The sequence below is a fragment of the Schistocerca cancellata genome, chromosome 8, assembly GCF_023864275.1.
Source record: "Schistocerca cancellata isolate TAMUIC-IGC-003103 chromosome 8, iqSchCanc2.1, whole genome shotgun sequence".
Taxonomy (NCBI): domain Eukaryota; kingdom Metazoa; phylum Arthropoda; class Insecta; order Orthoptera; family Acrididae; genus Schistocerca; species Schistocerca cancellata.
The window spans coordinates 69,180,212-69,202,577 of record NC_064633.1 but is presented as its reverse complement, the minus strand read 5'-3'; the positions used below and the strand labels follow the sequence as shown (position 1 = coordinate 69,202,577).

Below are 22,366 nucleotides of genomic sequence, written 5' to 3'. Positions count from 1 at the left end.
CTGGATTCGGTTAAGAATGATTTTGAAGTAATAGGTGTAACATCAGAAGAGGCACCAATGTTAGCACTGAATAGGGGATCATGGAGGTGGTATAAGGGGGGCTATGCTCCAGACTGAATGCTGAAAGGCATAATCAGTCTTAAATGATGATGATGATGATGATGATGGAGTTATGTACAGAAGGTACTCTTTCTTCATTTTCTGTATGCCTTGTTATACAGCCAATAAGATTTCATACACCAAGGAGCTAATTTATTTATACATGGTCTTAAACTACATGTGCTTCAAATTTTTTATTCACATGCATATACACTGTGCTATGATATCTGATAATGGAATACATAAAAATACTAAAACCATAGAATATTTAGGGGTCGGTCCATGTGACATCAACCAATAGTCTGATTCTTGACACCTAAGACTTTTGATAATTTTTTGTACATTTGTAGCAATAGTAGTAGCAGCAGTTTACATGAAAAATTCCAAATTAAATTTTTTGGATCTCTCATTTCAAAATTATTTTTAAGATCTCCAAAACTACGTGCTTTTTTAAGTTCTTAAACCCTAAAACCCCCTCATCTTAGAAACTATTTGACTTACAAACTTAAAATTTGTACCGCTTCATTCAGTTCCTCCTAAGCTTTTTAAAAAAAGTGCCCCTTCTATGTTCACAGAAATACCAAATTTAAATTATTTTTTAATTTTGAAAATTTCAAAATTTGATTTTTGTTTAAAAAATAAAAAAAGACTGTCTGTGTGCAATACATATTTGTTAATGGGTGCAGCAAATTTCATCATTGTTTTAAAGTGGGAATCTATTAAATTATATTTTATTGTTAAGCACAGTACCTGTGCATAGTTTCTATGGTTTTGAACTTGTTACTGACAAGGGAAACTCCCCATCGCGATCCCTCAGATTTAGTGGTAAAATGGCCTAGTGATAGCCTGTCAAAAATTGAACACAGATCAAGCATGGAAACAGGAAGAAGGTGTACTGTGAAAAAGGAAGCCAAATATAAAGAGTTAACAGTCAAAGTTCAAGATGTGCAACACAGTACGAACTGCATGAGCCATGGCCTTGTGATTATGTGGTAACAGTGTTGGAATACAGAGTGGAAGATCCGTGTTCATCTCCCTCGTGCCCCATTCCCCCTCCCCACAAAATTATGATTTTTCATCTGGTCACTGACATGTCTGTTCTCCTCCTGTAGTCTTGTCAATAGCCATACTACACATTGGCTGCAGAATATGAGTTGTGTTGGTACGAATATATTATCACTGCAAGTAAATGTGATGAATTGTGAGTGAGAATAGGCGAGAGGCTCTTACAGAAAAGAAAACAAACGGGTGTGAAGTACATTGTTACAATGGAGGAATTCAAGAGTCAAAACTTCCAAAACTGAATGCAAGGGTCTTAACATGTGGTACTTATGTAGAACAAGTAGGAGGAACACACAACTGGAGGTGGCTCCTTTACACCTTGCTGTTGCAAACATATTGTACACCCCAACACAGGCACAAATTTAAATACAATGAACAGACATGTCAATGACTGTATAGACAGTTCATAATTTTGTGGGGAGAGGAAAAAAAATGGGGGGGGGGGGACACACAAGTGAAATCTGAGCACGGATATCCCCCTTCACAGTCCAACACCATGACCACACAACCATGATACAGTGATGACTCAAATTCGCTCTATGTTGCACATCATCAGCTTGGACCATTAACTGTTTCTATTTTGCTTCTTTTTTCGTAGTTCAGTACACCTTCTTCCTGTTTTCATGCTTAATCTGTATTCAGTTTTTGATGGATTGTCCACTGGGATATCTTACAAGTAAATCTGAGGGAGGTGCGATGGGGAGTTTCCCTTTTAACGTGTAAAAAAAAGACTGAATATTTTACAAATCAATATTATTAATTAAACAGTGACATAGCTCTTATTATTTAACAATGTGTTATTTGAGTGCCTAGCATCACACCATAGTTTAGTATAATTTTAAAATGTTAAAAGCAAAGTGTGCTTAATTAGTACTCAATTACATTGTAACAACAGATAAAATATCTACTCACCAAGTGGTGCGGAAAAAACACACACACACACACACACACACACACACACACACACACACACACACACACAAAGAGGGCTGTAATTAGGCAAGCTTTTGGAGCCAGTGGTTTATTCAGGCATAAGGGTTGAAGAGGAAGGAAGAGGAATGAAGGAAGATGACTGGAGAGGTCTAGGAAAAGGGGTAGATTTTGGGAAAGTCAACCAGAACCACAGGTCAGTGAAGACTTACCGCACAGAATGAGAAGGGAAGATTGATTATTGGGGACTGCATAAGACGAGATCTGAGGTTAAAGGTGGAAGATAGGGTAATATGCAAGACAGAGATTGCTGCTTAAACATCATGCACGAGGTAAGAGTGAAAAGCTAAGTGCATTGTACGTAACAGAGGTGGGCGGGAGACAAGACAATGAAAGATGTAGAAAACTAAAACAGAGTGAAGATAAGAAAGGACATGTTGTAGTGCTAGTTGCCGCCTGTGAAGTTCTAAGAAACTGGTCTCTGGGGAAAGAATCCAGAAAGTGCCTGTGGTGAAACAGGCACCTGCGGCTCTGGATGACTATCCCAAAATCTACCACTTTTCCCAGACTTCTCCAGTCCTTTTCCTTCATCCCTTTTCCTTCCCCTTCAACCCTTCTGCCTGAAGAAGAAGCCACTCGCTCCGAAAGCTTGCCTAGTTACAACTCTCTTATGTGTGTGTCCTGCTGTCGCATGGTGAGTAGATTTTTTATCTATCAATTAAATTATTTTGTAAAGATTGATTGTTTTTGTTACTTTTATAGCAGTAGTTTTATGAACCAGCTTCCAAACCAAATGCAGCTGAGATACAGTTGGCAATAAGAATAACAGTCAACATTTATTGTACCCTTTGGAATACCATCATGGAATTTGACACACACATTAATAAACAATGTATGACTGACATACATTTTTTTCTAAAAAGATCAGATATTGAAATTTTCAAAATTTAAAAAACTTTTGGTTTGGGAAAATTTTACATTTTAACGAATTCAGTCAAGCAGTGCATACTTACAAATCCGACAATAAATTGAATAAAATGCTATAAATTCCAAGTCTTAACATCAAATATTTTAGAGATATGGCCATATTAAGGTTTCGAAACTTGGTGAAAATCATACTATTTCAGAATGTTTAAAAATTAGTAACTCAAAAATTAAATGACCAAAGAACCTTTACTTTTCGATTTTATCTTAATTTGATAGTTAGAATAAAATGACAAGAAATTACAAAATTGTAAATCATCAAGGCTCACTTATTTTCTATATTGCTGATTTCGCTTGCAATGACTCTTAGACATAATCAAACTCAACATTGTAAAGCGAGACAAATAAATGATTACACCATTAAAGTACATACATGATGTTAGCTTTATGTACTGCAGTAACCTTCTTGCGGCCATTCTCTTTTGCGTACTGGAAGGCAAATTCCGCTACTCGTCGAGATGCTTCCTCTGTAATAAGCTTTATACTTTGTACAACCCCATCCACAATTTCATGTTCAATACCAGAGTATTCACCCTCTGTATTTTCACGAATGGTAATAACATTAACATCATCATAAAGTGTCCGATAGCCTTCCAGCGACCTACAAGGCCGCACATTTGCATACAAGTTGAATTCTCTGGAAATAAGAATGAGCAAGTAATCAAAATTTAATCAATAAAATATTATAACACTTTTAGAGTAATACAGTATAAAATGAAAGGCATAAAAAATAAAAACACCTTTATTTAATGTGCTACATTGTTACAAATCACCACTGTATTAAATAGGTATAATAATATTGCTCAATGAAATCAATAGGATGTTTACTGCAAGTACTGCACATTAAAAAGAAATCTGATGTGATGCAGAAAAAGAAAACTGCTTCCATGGTTCTTTGGAGTACTGCCAAGATCGAATCACCAAAATATCCGAAAGTGAACTTTTAACAACTCGATTTGGCAATACACCCGAGAACTGTGGAAGCAGTGTACATGCTGAGAAAGTCTCAGATCACAAAAAAAGAAAACTGTTCCAATGGAAATTACTGTACCAAGTTGAGCAGCAAGATACAGACAGGTGAACAGTTTAATTAAGGAAATCAGTATCCCATATTCAACTCCACAGTGAAATATTGACACTTTTCAGAATAACTACAAAGTCCACTAATTCACCCCACCTCCAGTTTTCAAAATGGATGGGTTATTATCGATCATTTTTCTTTCATGAAACACTATTCATAGTTACTGGCAAACACAGAACTGAAATGGTTGTAACACACTAAGGCAAATTATCTATGGGTGAATGGAGCAACATGTAGAAACCAGCCTGGATGAAGACCAATTTGGATTCCAGAGAAATTTTCCGTGGAGTGGTTGCAAAACCCCTCACAGATGCCAGGCACACTATTTCCTAACTACTGTTCAACAGATACACCAGTGGACTTGTGCTGTATGTACCTTCCAGTTAACTAGATGCAAACACACCTTATTCATTGACATCACATTGGTTTAAATACAGTGTTGGAGGGAAGAGGTAGTTCCCAACATTGCATCACAGGATTCTACCAGACACCACACAACCTTTGCCATTACTGAAGATAAATATTTTATTTTTTATTTACTCTAGCAGTTTTAAATATCTGTTAGTAACAGTGTTGCTAAAAGACAAATAATCATTATCAGATCCTATGTGACCTCGCAAGGGTTCTGCAATCTAGTAAATGCACTTTACAGCAAACTGTACTCTGGCTGCAGGGCAATGACAACGAATCGGGTAATGATTTTGTATTTATAGTGATATGGAAAGACGCAGTGTGTAAACAAGAGAAGAAAATACTGATACTGAGCAAGAAGGGTACTCCAGTGATAGTGATAACTATGTTGGTGAATGTTTGCTACAGAGGAAAACTTATACAATATCGTCAAAACGTGTCCACCAAAAAATGTTCAAACTTAACAAAAAACGTTGTCATTTACTGGGAGTGAAACATGCCACGAAAAATTGCAGAACAACAATGGAATGTTGGGAACACTTTTTCGACAATTAGCTGCTTCCTAGCATTGTTGAGTACACAAATAATGAGAGATCTGGCATACAGGGTCATTATTTGAGAGAAAAGAATGCTCATCTGACAGATGTAACTCAAATAAAGGCTTTATTAGAAATACTGTATTTGTGTGCGACAATGAAAGACAACCGTACACACACCCATGATATATGGGTCACCAATAAAATGCGAACTGAGTTACAGCATCTGATAAAAGACTCAAAGACAATTTAGGTGCCTCTCATTCTGTTTGAGGTTCAACAAAAGGGATCGCAAGAGGAAGGTTGATAATTTAGCACCTATGCATGAACTGTTTGTTTACGTTGTGGAAAATGGTAAAAACACTTATCCAGTACTGCACTATTGATGAAAAGCTAGGAGCTTTCAGAGACAAGTCTTTCTTCAGGTGGTACGTCCCTAACAAACCAAATAAATATGGGCTAAAAATATTTGCTCTGGTGGCTGGTAGGATATATTCATCGCCATCATGGAAATATATGCTGGTAAATAGCCTGCAGGGTCATTTGCCATTACCAACAAATGTTGTAAAATACCTCACTTCCTCAGGAACTTAGCATCAACACCACCTGGATTTCAGAAAAACAACACTAATACCAATGTCACTAAGAGAACCAAGGCAGTTTTCATAGTCTCCATAACACATCATGATAATGCAACTGATGCTATGTCTGGTGGTAAGAAGAAAACAGAAATTACAATCTTTTATAATGCAACCAAATTAGGAGCAGATTCTGTCTATCAGCTGTGCACTATGTATAATGTAGCCAGAAAGACCAACAGATGGCCTACAACGATTTTTATAGCATGATAAACACTGCGGCAATAAAGGCACAAATAATATATCATGCACATAATACTGATGCTAACACCAAGTGTAGTGAATTTATGAAACTCCTAGCACGTAATCTAACAGACAATTATTTGCATCAATGTTCCCAGTGTTCATCATTGACAAGAAATCTCACACAAGGTATAGAGTCTTCTTCCAAATGATGGCGCAAGTGCATTGCAGATAAGAGCACCGTGGTCAAAGGGAAATGGTGGTGCTTCAAAAAACCAATACATTAAGTCAACATTCTGCAACTGTAAAAAATTTCTCTGTTTACAACATGTGCAGCAAATATGTACTGACTGCTAATTACACAGCTTACTAAATGTGATATTTTTGTTACAGATTATGTAATGAATTGAACAGGAATGCTTCCAAGTAAGGAATGTAACACAATTTTCTGAAAAATGTGTGATAATAGTTTTTCACTTTTATGATGACTGAGATTAAAAACTGTGCAATGTAAAAATCAAGTTTCATGGTTTACATTTATACTTAAAAATCACAAAAAATACAATACATTACATTGGTAAGAATGTCTGTATCTTTCATTTCAATGAATTAGTACACTTACACTCTTACATTTTGAACTAATTCCATATATGTAATGCAATAACACTGTTTGCATCTGTGGGACTGTGTGTGAATTACAACGAAACAGTATCCCACATGGCAACATGCTATTTATATCATTTATAAAATTAAAACTTTTGATAATGCTGAGGAACATTCTGAAGTTATCAAGTACAAAACAACTGAGTGAAAGGTTACCTATAACTTCTACACTAAGGTGTTGATAACATGTAGTAAGATTAACATAAAAGTTAAACAATGATAATGAAATGCAGTTAAGTAAATGAGGTGTTGGGGGCAGCAGATTACAAAATGGCACACTAAAACTAGGAGAGTCCCGTAATTTGGGCAGCAAAATAACTGAAGGTGGCCAAAATGCAGAGAAAATAAATTGTAGATGCAATAAACATGGAGCTTTTCTCAAAGTATTTGAAATGTTGCATGGAACATTTTTAAATTCCCTCCAATGATATTTTATGCCAATCATAATGAAAACTGCCTTATTAATACATCAGTTTACATGAAGGGAAAATAAAAGCTAAATCCTTAACATGCAATGTAATACAATATAAACTAACAGACACAGTAATCAGAGGATTAAAAGAGGTGCATCATACAGTTACAAAAACTGTTTGTTCTGGTGCTGTGTACTTTAAGTCCAATTGCACATTCACAGCCTGTTAGCTTCACCTGTAGTTACCTGTTATGCAGATGTTCATACACTGTGCTCCCATATGTGAGATCTGATTCCACTTTAACACAACAACACTCCAGGAGAGGATGGTACACCATCAAATAAGGGACTAACTAATCTGGTAAAGTCGTGATATCTTGTTGAGTCCTAGTGTCCTCCAATTTGATTAGTGTACATGGGTTAAAGCCATTACGGGAAGTTAACACTGCATTAATCAGAATTTCTGAAGATTATGCACCCAGGAACTACTCCCAATTGCGTCAGCCCTTCCACTTCCAACGAAATAGTTAAACACATAGAAAATATGGCTGCACAAGTGTGTGCCGTACAGTTTCTGCTACCTGCCTCACAAGCTCTACTCTGTGGCACACTGGACTTAGAAATGAGACATCAGGATAGTTTTGGATCTGCACAAAATAATCTGAATCAACATTTGCTGCCAGAAAGCCATCGGTGACATTATTGGCAACACTTAGATAGTATAGAACTAAATAAACAACTTCGAACAACATACTGACAGTAGCCTGAGCAATGGCATATTATGCAACATGAGCTTTGTATACCACACTATCTTTGTTCAAGTCTGCCAAATATTCTCACTATCAAAACACAATTCCATCAACAACAATTAAAAGCACTTCTTACTTATATACATTTTATCAGACACTTAATTTAATTGAGCAAAGAAAATGCTTGTTACACAAGTGAGGTGGAACTGCCAGATGTCAGCCAACATGCATTACCAGGGTGTATACATGGAAAAGGAAAAAAATTCCTGGATTTTTCCAGATTTCCCAGTTAAAAATACACTTTCTCCCGGACGACAGTATATTTTCCTTATCAATCCACAGGCGTACAATTTCCTGGCACTTTATAAAATGAAAATCAGGGAAAAATATCTTTAATGTGCAGCAACATGTACACTGCGTATTTTCGTATTACGAAAGTATACATTGGAATTCCACCAAACACCGCATGTTAATTTCCGAGTCATTGAAATCGAGATTTCGCTTTTGTAAGCCGTTCGTAGCTCATGTCACGTGATCTCACCAGCCGATGACAGCGGATATTCATAGCATAGGACACGTGATGTAGTCAGCCGACAGCAACATCACTGTTAAGTTGCACGAACACACAAACAGGGAAAGTCAATAGTTTAAATTAATATTCATAGTGTTGCTACAAGAAAAGCAAAGCTTTCACATATACTGTTGATCTTTTTTGTGCATGTTACACAAATGTGCCAGTAAAATTTTTAATTATGACAAAAATGTCTGATCTTCAGGGTTCGAAATTCTTCTAAATGGCTCTTCATCAAAGAGATTTTTAAATGAGAGTCTAATGCTCTGTGATTTAATAAATTCATGGTACATTCTTGCACATAGTTCAACTTACGTAAAAGGATATTTACTTTGAAAGTAACGCTTTTCAAACCACTATTCGCAATATTTTTCCGTGACCTGTTAGAAATAGGTTCGTTTCAGCAGTTGCCAGAGAGCGCAGATAACAGGCGACACCAGGCTTGGGTAGCTATCATGACGTAGGAAGCCCGTATGTACGTACATGTAAAACATTGAAAGATCATACATTATGTCATAAAAGAAACAAGACATCAGAGGATACTGCAAGAGCATCGGAATTTCGTGAACCACATTAAAATGTGCACATTCGCATGTCCAGATTCCCAATGAAGTAGACCTTGACCTGATATTAAGCTTTTCAGTGTGGGTTTCGGGATGTAAATTTTCTTGGAGCAGCAGTACTGTATTATATCATGTTCGTTTCTTTATTATGGCATAATGCCATACGTGCTAGAAAATGAAAACGAGCACTTGAAATGCAGCGAACAGTTGAAACTAGCCAGTACTGTGGAATTAAACATTTCATTTCAAACACATTGACTGCCTCTGCGGGAAAGGTTAACAGAAGTCAAATTTTTTTTGCAAACAGATAAAAATAACATCATTGTTCCGCAAGGCGATTAATGCTTGACTGTCAGAAACATGGAAATAAAATGAAATCTGAAACTAATGACATATTTTAGCCTTCCGTAATTATGTGAATGTGTTTTAATTCACTTGATAGCTCCCGACCACAGATATCCGTTTTGCTTTTATTTCACGTGAGAGTAAATGAAGGGGAAACAGCAAAATCACTAAATGTAAACACGGGTCACGTGGAGGCTACCCACTATAACTCAAACTGTTCTGTGCATCAGCCCCTGATCTACGACATTTGCGAACCGGGTCAATACTTAAAAAAAAAAAAAAAAAATCAAATTTTCAAAATATGTTCATCTTGTAGGGCACATCTTTCTGAAAAGTCTGAAACATAAAACATATGTATTCGAGGATCAAATTTTCAAAATATGTTTATCTTGTAGGGCACATCTTTCTGAAAAGTCTGAAACATAAAACATATGTATTCGAGGAAATGTAAGACATATTATTTGGTCTTAAGTATGCCAAAGTGCAGTGCCACGCCTCTACACAAAGCATTTTTCTACCGCACGTCCAAACTATATTCAGGAGAGTGGAAATTGAAATGTCTTTTAGTGCATCTCCTGCTCCCAGTCGGCCGGTTTGACAGCCTGCCCCCCCCCCCCCCCCCTCTTTAAAAGAATCTCGCAATTAATAGCGGATGAGATTATTTGTAATCTAGAGACCAAGAACTCTTCAGAAAATCTGAGCTCTTTATTGCCTATTAGTTAATAACTTGCTGTTTTGGGTGACATAAAATTAAATATAGGATATATAAAACCAATACTGACAAGAGATAAGCAAGAAATTAACCCTTTCTTCAAACCTTAGCTCCTAGCATTTTTTCTCTCTAATCTTGCTACAGCTCTATGGCGTGCTTTCCTTTCTGCAAAAGAATCTATCACCTAATCAAAGTTCGCCAAACATTTTGCCACATGAAAAATCGATATGTCGTTATCTAATACTGAAAAAGCTGTTAATACAAATAAATACCCAATACTGGTGTGGTTTCTCGATCTGATTATGTCTATTTTGTCACTGTCTGCAAGATAAAACAAAATACGCCTTTCTAATATGGCAGCAGTTTTGTTACACACCAAATAAACGAGACTGTTTTGGCACAAATGGCCATTTTTATAACACGACAGAATATTATCCATGAAGTACCAATATCAAATGCCAATTAGGCCTACTACAAGCAAAAAGCTTTGTGTTAGGAAATAGTTCCAAATTTCATTCACACACACCAGCTTCTCAAGCACGAGATCGAAAAGTAGCGTTACAAAATTTTTATATAAATTTGGAATCGTCTTATTCTTCCATAATTTGTGCGATGTCCCCGTTTCTTCTCCTTCCTTGTTCTAACCAACAATCTTGCCATCACCAATTCTGTAGCTATTGCTGCCATTGTCAAAATTTGTTTGCTGATTAACTTCACTAACCCTGCCAGAATCACAGGTTTAGTTATCCCGCTATTATTTTCAGGTTAGGTGTTATTACATGTTCGAACAACACGTTTTCCGCTTCACTTCCAGAATAGAAATTCTGTGGCTGCTAGCTGGGGACTGTACTGCTTGGTCCTTACTAGTGTAACGATCTGGCCAAAAATTTTCTGTCAAAATTTCATTTTCTTGTATACACCGAGAAGATGTGTGTGTGAAATCTTATGGGACTTAACTGCTAAGGCCATCAGTCCCTAAGCTTACACACTACTTTAACCTAAATTATCCTAAGGACAAAAACACACATGCATGCCCGAGGGAGGACTCGAACCTCCACCGAGAAGATAATACGTAATCTTTCTCACCTGTTATCCCTGTTGTCATTTATTTCCAAAACTGGTAGTCTGAATCTATGGATTTCGCAAGTAATTATAACAATGCTGATCATTCGTAAACCCGATCAACCACATAGACAGCGATTGGCATTCATCCATTCGGCTTTACTCCCTCAGCTCGTATAGCCCCGTCCCCTTTTGTCTGCGGAAAGTTACTTATGATTCATTCAGAAATTAACTTAAAATGTGTTAAAAAATGTTAAAAAACCAACAGGGAAGCGTTCAAAAATCATGTGAATAATCGATAGACAAAAGTGCACTGGATGCTAGGTGCTTGCGAAACAAGTTTTTTTTCTTCGAGAATATGAATTAGACCCCCCCCCCCCTTTTGCCAGTAGCATCTAGCTGCTTGCTGCCACTACTTGCACAGCCGACAGCCACATTCCTGTAGCCAGAAGCGGGAGAATCTACTCCTCAAATGTGACTCAACTGCGCATGTGCATGGGCCCGCACGTAACTGCTAAAACAAATCGATGTAAGCAGTTGTGACTTCATGCTCATTGGAGGCAATTTGTCGTTATGAAGCACTGCACAGTCTTCCTAAAGTATTTGACACATTTTCGGCAGACGCTTGCATGAGCACTGTGTGTCGTCGTATATGGCGTATTTCCTTTGCAAATTAAGTTATTTTCGTTTTTCTCTCTTTTATGTTTTATTGTTAAAGTATTATTCTGCAGTAGCGGGATACAGTAATATCCTTTGTTAGCATATCGTTTCTTACCAGTCAAAATTACAAAAATTTAACTGAAAACTAAAACAATGAAAAATTTCCGGAATTCTAAAAATATCCTGGGTTTTTCCCGGTTTTCTCCCACATGAAAAAATTCCCGGTTTTTTCCCAGATCTCCCGGTTGTCCTGCGTTGTATACACCCTGATTACTGATATTTTCCCTTTTGGTGAATATAGGACCCTGTATTGGTTCTACTAATTTTCTGAGGACTATTTTTTCCTTTCCTGACCTGCAGAGCCTAGGAGGGGTCCACCTGTCCATTGTGAAGAGGTGTCTGCCCCTGCAAACTGTGTCAAAATTTTAGTTCTTGTCTCTTTTGTATTCTTACGTCAATCTTCCTTTCAACATCATGTTCCAACACCACCATATTCACACACTATTTTGACACACACTGTCATCCCACAATGTGGCAATGACTGCATGGGGCCACTGCCCACTACTATCAATTCTGATTATAAGACTCAATCAAAATTCAAAATCTTGTGATCCCAAGTTCAGATCACAATGCAGTTTGCACAACTTTCTCAAATAAAAACCTGTACCCAAACAGCTTACATTTCTAAACTGCTTATCTTAATTAACTGCTGCACTTCCAAAACTTGGAAGCTTTAAAATGAGTGGGTCAGTGAGAGGACATCACTGTAGCATCTCACATGGACAAACTGTACAGACCAGAGAACAAAGTTTTTGAAAAATGGGATTACAGAAGAATATTGAAAATTAGAAAGGGAGATCATAACCAGTGAAGAAGGGTTGAACCAAATTTGTGAGAAATGGCACATCTACACCAATAAATAGTATTTCAAACAGGCACTCACTACATTTGCAGCCCTGTTTGTTATAGCAATTACGTGCTATTGTCATTTCAACAGATGAGCAATTTTTTCTTGTTTCAGCATGATCACAATGTGGATTCACTTCAAAAGGCTAGACAGTAAAATGTAACTACATTCTGTTTTCACTGTTGGTGGTAACTCAGACTGTCTACAGAGCCGCATTAAGAAATTGCCTGTGAGCAGAAACTGATACACAATCTTCAAGTTTTCTTCTTTAAAAATACCAAGCAGTATACATATTTACCACACACTATCCTGTAACAGGATGAATGTATATGGTTAACAGACAAATACAGAAGTGGTGAACAGAGCTGAATTGCTGAATGCTATTTTGCTTGTCTTGATTGGTTCCAATTTCTTTTGGGCCTAGATAAATTCATTTGTTGACACAATATAGGTTTACACTGCAGTGGATGGTTGCTATACATTTCAATTCAGTTTACATAGCTCTGAGGCACTTCCAAAGCCTCAAGCCATGTAGTCATGAAAAAGTCTGTGCCTACAAGGTTTGACTCCAGGAATAATAGTACAAGGACAGCAAACAACAGTGCTGATTACCATTAGACACTTCTGCATTGCTGCTCTGGGGTCAAATGGCATGAGTATTTGGAGTGACACTAAAGAACAATCATTACTGGTTTATCAGACAATCTGGTTGAGTCTTGCTCTGATAAAACACTGCCATCTCAGCTTGACAGATTATGTCACAGTCAAATGGGCCAGAGCAGGAAAATAAGGGAGGAATTACCTTATCACCGCCACACATCATACAAACACACGAGTACACACAATTGCAACTCCAACTAATCATCATACACCTACGGCCTCAATTTAAAGCACCAATTAGGTTAGTAAACTAATACTTACTTCCTAAGAGCTAGATTGAGAGACCTATGGCCCTTGCCAACAGGTGTCATGAGTGGGCCTTTGAGGCCCACTTTGTTTCTATTGACGGAATCAATAGCTGCTTGTGGAATGCCAAATTTCCCATCAGGACCTCTAACAGGTGTCACGTCAACTGACTCCCATTCAATAGGAACCTGCACAAAAACAATATAAATTAGGTAAGAAACTGTACTACCATAATCTTATTTCCTACTTATTACACTACACATGGGGACCTGGGTGGGATGGTCAAACACCCTTCATATGGACATGTGCCCTAATCCAAATGGTTTTCAACATAAAACAAATTTAAAGTATTACTTGCAAACCATAACTTGGTATCTCGAGAGGGGATGCAGAAGGGGGAAAGGGGGGGGGGGGGGCGATTAGCTGAGGGGAGAAGCAGGGTATGAAGAGGAATGGGCTCTGCATCTCTACACTGTCAACAAACAGTGCAGGCAACACAAACCTTTGTTTTGAGCTTCCACAAACACAGCTGTATGTACGATGGAGCAAATAAGTTACATACTTTGCAGTATAGAAATTTAGACAATTGTACTGACAAGTTAAATAAAGGCATTAACTTCTGAAACTTACTTATCAGTTACCAAAATACAAAATTAGAAGTAGAAGAAAGTACAACTTATGACACAAGCAATGAAAGACTACTTACTGATTTTCTAATTTACTGGATGCCCCACAATTTAACAAAAATACAATAATATTAAATATGGATGAAGAAATAAAAGAAGAATGAAACAGTCCAGTTTTCTGAAGCTTCTGCTGCACTAGCAGTTTCACTATTGCACCGAAGTGTTTTCAGAATTGTCACTGGTATCTGAAATGCTGATGTCGACAGTGAGATTTTCGATGGCTATTTCCATGACACTGTCGTGCCTCCAGTACTTCTGCTCAAGCAGTAGTCCCTTTCTGCAACAGCTTTTCCAGTCTTCCTCAGTAACAGCCCAGAAACAAGGGCTTGCAAGATTCAACAAATTTTCAGGTGATACATCATCTGCAATGTTGTGATCCCCCAATAAGTCTTTATTTTTGTCTATTTTAATTTCAATTTTGTAGCGGCAAACAAATTACTCTGTGGCCCTTGCTTGTCACCAATCTGTCAACTACAAATGACTTCGCAGATCTGTTCTCCCAAGTCAGTGAGTCATAGATACTTTCCTATCACATTTCGAGGGCAGTTTCTTGGCTTGCCTGTTGTGATAAGGTGCATTGTCCATGATTATTACAGAGCGGAGAGGAAGATCTGGGAGTACTAGAACTTTCAATCATTTTTCAAATTAGTGGAATTCATCTGCCAATGATAGGCTTCCTGGGTTGATATGGCCCAGAACTTCCGTTCTTGCCTAACAAATCCATTTTTGGAATCCAAACTTCCAACTATTAGTATTCTCAAGATACTTTTCCACACAGTAATACCCACATCTTTTTCTGACAGCATTTGCTGCATGTTAAATTATTGTTCCTTCAAGATTTGTCGAAATAAAATATTTCTGTGACAGCCTACCTAATATTTTTCATCTTGGTAAGAAACCAGTACCAATGCACAATCCTGCCACATACCTTCTCATTTCCAACCTTTCTCCACACAAAACCAATGGACTTCAACACTTTTCTCAGGAAGATACTTCTCCATGTCTAGCCAATCTCCTGTTCAAGAACTGGCAAAAGTTGTCACACATCAGGCACTACCTTTTCACTTTGTACTATTGTGTTCCTGACGACACATGTGCAGAAACAAAGTGCTCTGTCAGTAATAGAGCACACAACTTAAAGTAAAAAGGGCCAAATGCGGAGCTATTCTGAATTACTCTCTAATAGAATTAGACCTGAAGCTTAACCCTTGCCAGAAATTCCTGGAGGCACATCTGGGTAATTCCTGGCAAACACTAATTCTAGCAATGCTATGCCATCTCTTTCCAGTGTATGTCACAATCCTGAGGGAAAACTGCATACTCGGAAGCAACAGTTCTTTTTAGTTTTGTCCGCATTGCAGCACTTCATCATATTCAAGATCACTTAATGCCACTCGCTCCTGATAACTGACTTTCTTTTCCGAACTGGAGTAGAATGTAACTCCTGCATGGGCCATCTACAATAATTTTTGAAAAATTCACTATGAAAACAACACAAAAAACACAGACTGCAACAGGTCTGCTAAGTGACAAGGTAGAAAACAATGCAGTCAATACCAACTAATAGTAAGCTGCACAGTTGGCAACATATATCTGCAAATCACTACAGAATGAAATCTTCCAACAGCTGCTTAGAACCACTAATCAGGAACTGGGGGCCCACGTGCCAAATTATAGGTCCCACATAGAACATTGTTATTTATTTTCTATATTATATGCATTGTCAGGTTTACACAGGTACAACAGTTGGTAACCATTACAATGTGTGTTTTACAAAGCATTAATTGAAAAATACTTTTAACACATTCACCTCTAAGCATTGTCATACATGTCACATTACGGATGTTATATAGTTCACAGTAAATGTTCGAATATCCCATCATCAACTTCAATGCATTTGTGCACTCTTAGGACAATCTGTTTCATTGCTTCTCTGCCTCTGAACATTCTCCTAATGAGTGCAGTAGTGTCCACGATGTGGCCAAAGCTATTCATCTATCTGTTCACTTTTCATTTGCACCCTTCAGACATCATCCAACTCTACGAATAAAATTCAAATGGTGTAAGGTCTGGCAACCTTAATGGCCAGTTAATTGTATTACCGGGAGCAAACCTACAAATAAGGGCAGCAGAGATGTTCCTTCACATGTCTGGCTAAATGTAGAGCAGCTCCATCATGCTACAAGTACACTGCACTCCATGTTCAAAGGAACATTCTCAAGGTGCCCAACAACTGATTTTTGCAAAAAATATAAGTAATTCTGTCCTATCACTACTCTTCTAAAATGACTTGATCTATCAACATGTTACCTTTGTTACACTTGTTGATCTTAACATTCTGTACAAACATGGCTTCATCAGTAATTAGTATTAATGGAAGAGAATGTACTGAAATCATTCAGAATAGGGCATATGTCCACATGTCCACATTCATGTCAGCATTCCTGTCATACTCCTTTCCTCCCATGCCATCCGTATATAAAGCACACAGCATATAGCTCTGCTGTTTAGATAAACTTCTAAGAGCAATAACAAAATGTGGTAAAACATCTGCACATTGCATGTTATTTTGGTCCTTATAAGAATAAACCATTAAACAAAATTATTATCGTTAAATCAGCATAGCAGATTGATCCACTAAAGTTCGAAGTGATAATTTTGGCAACCACATCAGTTACCTAAAATAATATGTTTTATAATGTTTCCAATTGAACACATTCAAATCTGTTCATTGTCAATATGAAAATAAGGCATGACACAGCACATGTCCATCGTAACCTCACAGCTACAGCACACCACAGTGTATGTTTGTCAAAAAGTTGACACTACACTGGAGTGACTGCTTTTCAATTATTTTTTCTTGAAATTCGTTTCATCCTGGGTACTGACACGATACTGAACAACCATCAGCACATATGTCTATCAACGTAAACATTACTATTATAGTCCATCTAAAACACTCTGGAAATACTTATCTTTGGGCTATAGGCTGACTGACAGAATTCGAAACTTAGTAAAAACAGACCTGGAGACTATCATTAAAGTATCCATCTAGCTTCCAGTGCCCCAAGAATATCATTCATGAGAGTGACTTAATTTACTAAACTTGATGCTAGAAACACATCATGAAGAACAACCATAGTCAACTGGAGTACATTTTGGTGATTAATATTTGAAGCTCAGTATCAATTAGGACCAATTAGGTTACAAATTAGTGTCCCAGACCCCCCCCCCCCCCAATAAAAAAGAAAAAATCAGATCTATAAAACATTTTTCACATATAGCTAAAAGCCATAAAAATATAAACAACCATTTTACTATTCACCAATAACAGACTCATCCATTAACTATATCAGATACAGGGGTGATACTGCCAAGCTGCTACATGGATAAATGTTTGGAATCAGAAATTGTTCTACTGAAGATAGTAGTCTTTTGTGTGTTATTGCCCACATCAAAAGTTCCAACAGCTTGTGGCAGCAATCAAAAATAGTGTACTTAAGCTTTGAAACCACTGTTTTCTTACCTTGAGAGATGAATGGACAACATAAGCAGAACAATGAAGACAATATTGGGAGGGGGGGGGGGGGAGGGGAGAGCAATGGGAGAGACCTTTTCAAATCCTACTGTCACAACTGCACACTTCCATACTGGAACAGCAGATTTACTGGCCTTTAAAGTCTTCAGCAAAGTGTTCTACAGCAATGTTTTACAGTGTCATATAAAAGATATTTTATTTGAAATTAATGGAAACTGTTACTTTCTCCACTGTAAAATGAATTCCCTAAATTTATTTTATTTCAGTAGCTGTACCATCCGTATGTAAAGTTAATAAGTTCATCATCTTTGTCGTCTACATCCAGCCCCTGGCCTCTCCATGTTTTCCAATCCTCCCATCGTATTTCTCTCTCCACTCCATCCTAGTCTTCTTTCACCACACATTCTTTCACTCTAATGATCCAACTATCTCAATCTTCCTCTAGGTCGCTTGACTCCTATTGTCAGTCCATCTCCCAGACTCAGTATCCTGCCAACCCTCATTTCTTTGAAATGCTCTTACCATTTTAATCTTGCCCTTTTCCTATGGTCTCTAGTATCAGCTTCTCTCACTACATCTTACACTGTCTCATTCCCTGCTACGGCAGGAAGTCCTATTCTGCTTTTTTGAAATTTCTCACCAGTCTGTATCCTGTTCACCTGCCTTTTCTTCATTAAAAGTGAGAAAGCCATTACTAGATAAAAAAAGCCTTGAAACATGGAGCAAGCACTGGAGCATAATATGCTCAGAATAAAACTACTTTCATTTTGGTGGCACACATTTGCTCCACGCCCGGCTGCTTACACTCTGCAGGAAACCATATGCTTGCTTTCCCCGTTCATTAATCTGCACATTGTTCCTCCCTTTCTCTTCCATTGTGCTTCCCAGGCATTTGAAACTTTTCACTTTCTTTAGCACTTGGCCTCTAATACTTTTATCTTATTCCTTGTTGTAACCATCACTTTAACCTTTTTTCTATCCATACTGTTCCATCACTTCCTCCCATACATTTAGACTTTCTTGTCCCTCTCCTCCTCCTCCTCTTCTCCACACCACTGAATCATTGCAAACACCATTGCTTTCCTATTTTAACCTCCTATCTGCACTGCCAGCCTGTCATTATCTCATCCTTAAAGGCAATGAAAGGCAGAGGAAATAATTTACTCCCTTGCTTCAATCAGTTTTCTCCTCCAACTTTTACACAACTCATACTTCCTTGATACATTTTCTTTATTCTTCTAATAATCAACCTCCCAATCCCCTTTTCTGCAGGGTTACTACATCTTGTTTTTTTTTCTCACTACTATATACATTTTCAATGTCCAGGTACACCATTACTAAATATTTACCATACATGTAGTACGTCTCTTGGACCTACCTTACACAGAGAATTAGATCCATGGTTTACCTTTCTGGTGTAAACCCATACTGCTCCCATCTCTGTCCTCCTCCAACTATATTCTGTGCTATTTTCCACAATCTTCTCAAATACCTTGGCAGCACGACACATCAAAGTAACTCCTTTATAATGACAACACAGTTTCCTGCAACCTTGCTTAAAAATTGGTACTATGATGCCCTTTTTCCAGTCTTCAGGTGTAATTCCTTTCCATATTATTCACATGACATGACAGAGCCACTGCATTCTAGCAATGTGAGCTGCTTTTCCCAATTTCATGGTCTTTATCCCTTCCTCTACTGTCCAGATTACGTTCATACGACATCCTCTACATTCCCTGGCTTCTCATTATCCTCTTTCTTATCTCCAACATGGTTTTAATCATCATCATCATCATCATCATCATCATCATCATCATCATCATCATTTAAGACTGATTATGCCTTTCAGCATTCAGTCTGGAGCATAGCCCCCCTTATACAGTTCCTCCATGATCCCCTATTCAGTGCTAACTTCGGTGCCTCTACTGATGTTAAACCTATTACTTCAAAATCATTCTTAACCGAATCCAGGTACCTTCTCCTCGGTCTGCCCCGACTCCTCCTACCCTCTACTGCTGAATCCATGAGTCTCTTGGGTAACCTTGCTTCTCCCATGCGTGTAACATGACCCCACCATCTAAGCCTGTTCGCCCTGACTGCTCCATCTATAGAGTTCATTCCCAGTTTTTCTTTGATTTCTTCATTGTGGACACCCTCCTGCCATTGTTCCCATCTACTAGTACCTGCAATCATCCTAGCTACTTTCATATCCGTAACCTCAACCTTGTTGATAAGGTAACCTGAATCCACCCAGCTTTCACTCCCATACAACAAAGTTGGTCGAAAGATTGAACGGTGCACAGATAACTTAGTCTTGGTACTGACTTCCTTCTTGCAGAAGAGAGTAGATCGTAGCTGAGCGCTCACTGCATTAGCCCTGCTACACCTCGCCTCCAGTTCCTTCACTATGTTGCCATCCTGTGAGAATATGCATCCTAAGTACTTGAAACCGTCCACCTGTTCTAACTTTGTTCCTCCTATTTGGCACTCCATCCGTTTATATTTCTTTCCCACTGACATTACTTTCGTTTTGGAGATGCTAATCTTCATACCATAGTCCTTACATTTCTGATCTAGCTCTGAAATATTACTTTGCAAACTTTCAATCTAATCTGCCATCACAACTAAGTCATCTGCATATGCAAGACTGCTTATTTTGTGTTCACATATCTTAATCTCACCCAGCCAGTCTATTGTTTTCAACATATGATCCATAAATAATATGAACAACAGTGGAGACAGGTTGCAGCCTTGTCTTACCCCTGAAACTACTCTGAACCATGAACTCAATTTACCGTCAACTCTAACTGCTGCCTGACTATCCATGTAAAGACCTTTAATTGCTTGCAAAAGTTTGCCTCCTATTCCATAATCTTGTAGAACAGACAATAACTTCCTCCTAGGAACCCGGTCATATGCCTTTTCTAGATCTATAAAGCATAGATACAATTCCCTGTTCCACTCATAACACTTCTCCATTATTTGCCGTAAGCTAAAGATCTGGTCGTGACAACCTCTAAGAGGCCTAAACCCACACTGATTTTCATCCAATTGGTCCTCAACTAATACTCGCACTTTCCTTTCAACAATACCTGAGAAGATTTTACCCACAACGCTGATTAAAGAGATACCTCTGTAGTTGTTACAATCTTTTCTGTTTCCATGTTTAAAGATTGGTGTGATTACTGCTTTTGTCCAGTCTGATGGAACCTGTCCCAACTCCCAGGCCATTTCAATTATCCTGTGTAGCCATTTAAGACCTGACATTCCACTGTATTTGATGAGTTCCGACTTAATTTCATCCACCCCAGCCGCTTTATTGCACTGCAATCTATTGACCATTTTTTCAACTTCCTCAAATGTCATCCTATTTCCATCATAATTCCTATCCCATTCTACCTCGAAATCTGAAACATTACTGATCGCATTTTCACCTACATTGAGCAACTCTTCAACATATTCCCTCCATCTGCCCAAGGCATCCACAGGATTCACCAGCAGTTTTCCTGACCTGTCCAAAATACTTGTCATTTCCTTCTTACCTCCCTTTCGAAGACTGCTAATTACACTCCAGAATGGTTTTCCAGCAGCTTGACCCATAGTCTCCAACCTGTTTCCAAAGTCTTCCCACGATTTCTTCTTGGATGCTGCAATTATCTGTTTGGCTTTGTTTCTTTCTTCAACATAACTTTCTCTGTCTACCTGGGTTCTGGTATGTAGCCATTTTTGATACGCCTTCTTTTTCCTTTTACAGGCTGCCTTGACTGTATCATTCCACCAAGCTGTTTGCTTCATCCTACTTTTACACACTACTGTTCCAAGACATTCTTTAGCCACTTCTAGTACTGTGTCCCTGTACCATGTCCATTCCTTTTCCAATGACTAATTGACTACATTCAACTAACTGGTACCTTTCTGAGATCGCTGCTATGTACTTGTGCCTGATTTCCTTATCCTGAAGTTTCTCCACTCTTATCCTCCTACATATGGACCTGACCTCCTGCACTTTCGGCCTCACAATCTCAATTTCACTGCAGATTAAATAATGATCAGTGTCATCAAAGAATCCCCTGAATACATGGTTTTAATAACTCTTTCAAAATATTCCTACTCAGAGGAGCCTTACCCCTATAGAGTGCATCCCTAGGTGCCGGACTGGCAAATGCTCGCCAGCAACTCCTGGCTGTGTAAGGGTAGGAAAAAATGGTTCAAATGGCTTCGAGCACTATGGGACTTAACATCTGAGGTCATCAGTCCCCTAGAACTTAGAACTACTTAAACCTAACTAACCTAAGGACATCACACACACCCAAGCCCGAGGCAGGATTTGAACCTGCGACCGTAGCGGCCCGCAGTGCCAGACTGAAGCACCTAGAACCGCTCTAACATAAGGGTAGGAGTGAAATAAGGGTAGGAATGAAATAAAATACCCCCTGTGGACTAAAAGTTCCGAGGGAAAATTCTGCTAACTCCAGCTATGATAGGCCAAGAAAGCCAATAGTAAATAAAGAACATGCTTTAAAACATGGAACAAGCCTTGGAAAACTTTGTTCAATGCTTTAAAACTGTTTTGTTTTCAACAATATTTCCTGTATTTTATTTTCCCAATCTATTGAAAGCACAGAAAATACAACGAGGATGGAAATGCTTGCTGTATTTGCATCAATA

General features: G+C 38.1%; 1 protein-coding gene across 1 annotated transcript in view; it reads right to left on the bottom strand.

Moving 5' to 3' along the window:
* The window catches only part of LOC126094965 (probable isocitrate dehydrogenase [NAD] subunit alpha, mitochondrial), a 59,557-nt gene that overhangs the window by 17,064 nt on the left and 20,127 nt on the right, over positions 1–22,366 (bottom strand). Inside the window, exons 3-4 of the mRNA XM_049909619.1 lie at positions 13,490–13,662; positions 3,449–3,712 (exon numbers count right to left, since the gene is read on the bottom strand). Of these exons, the coding sequence (XP_049765576.1) occupies positions 3,449–3,712; positions 13,490–13,662 (437 nt within the window). The remainder of the gene's footprint in view (positions 1–3,448; positions 3,713–13,489; positions 13,663–22,366) is intronic.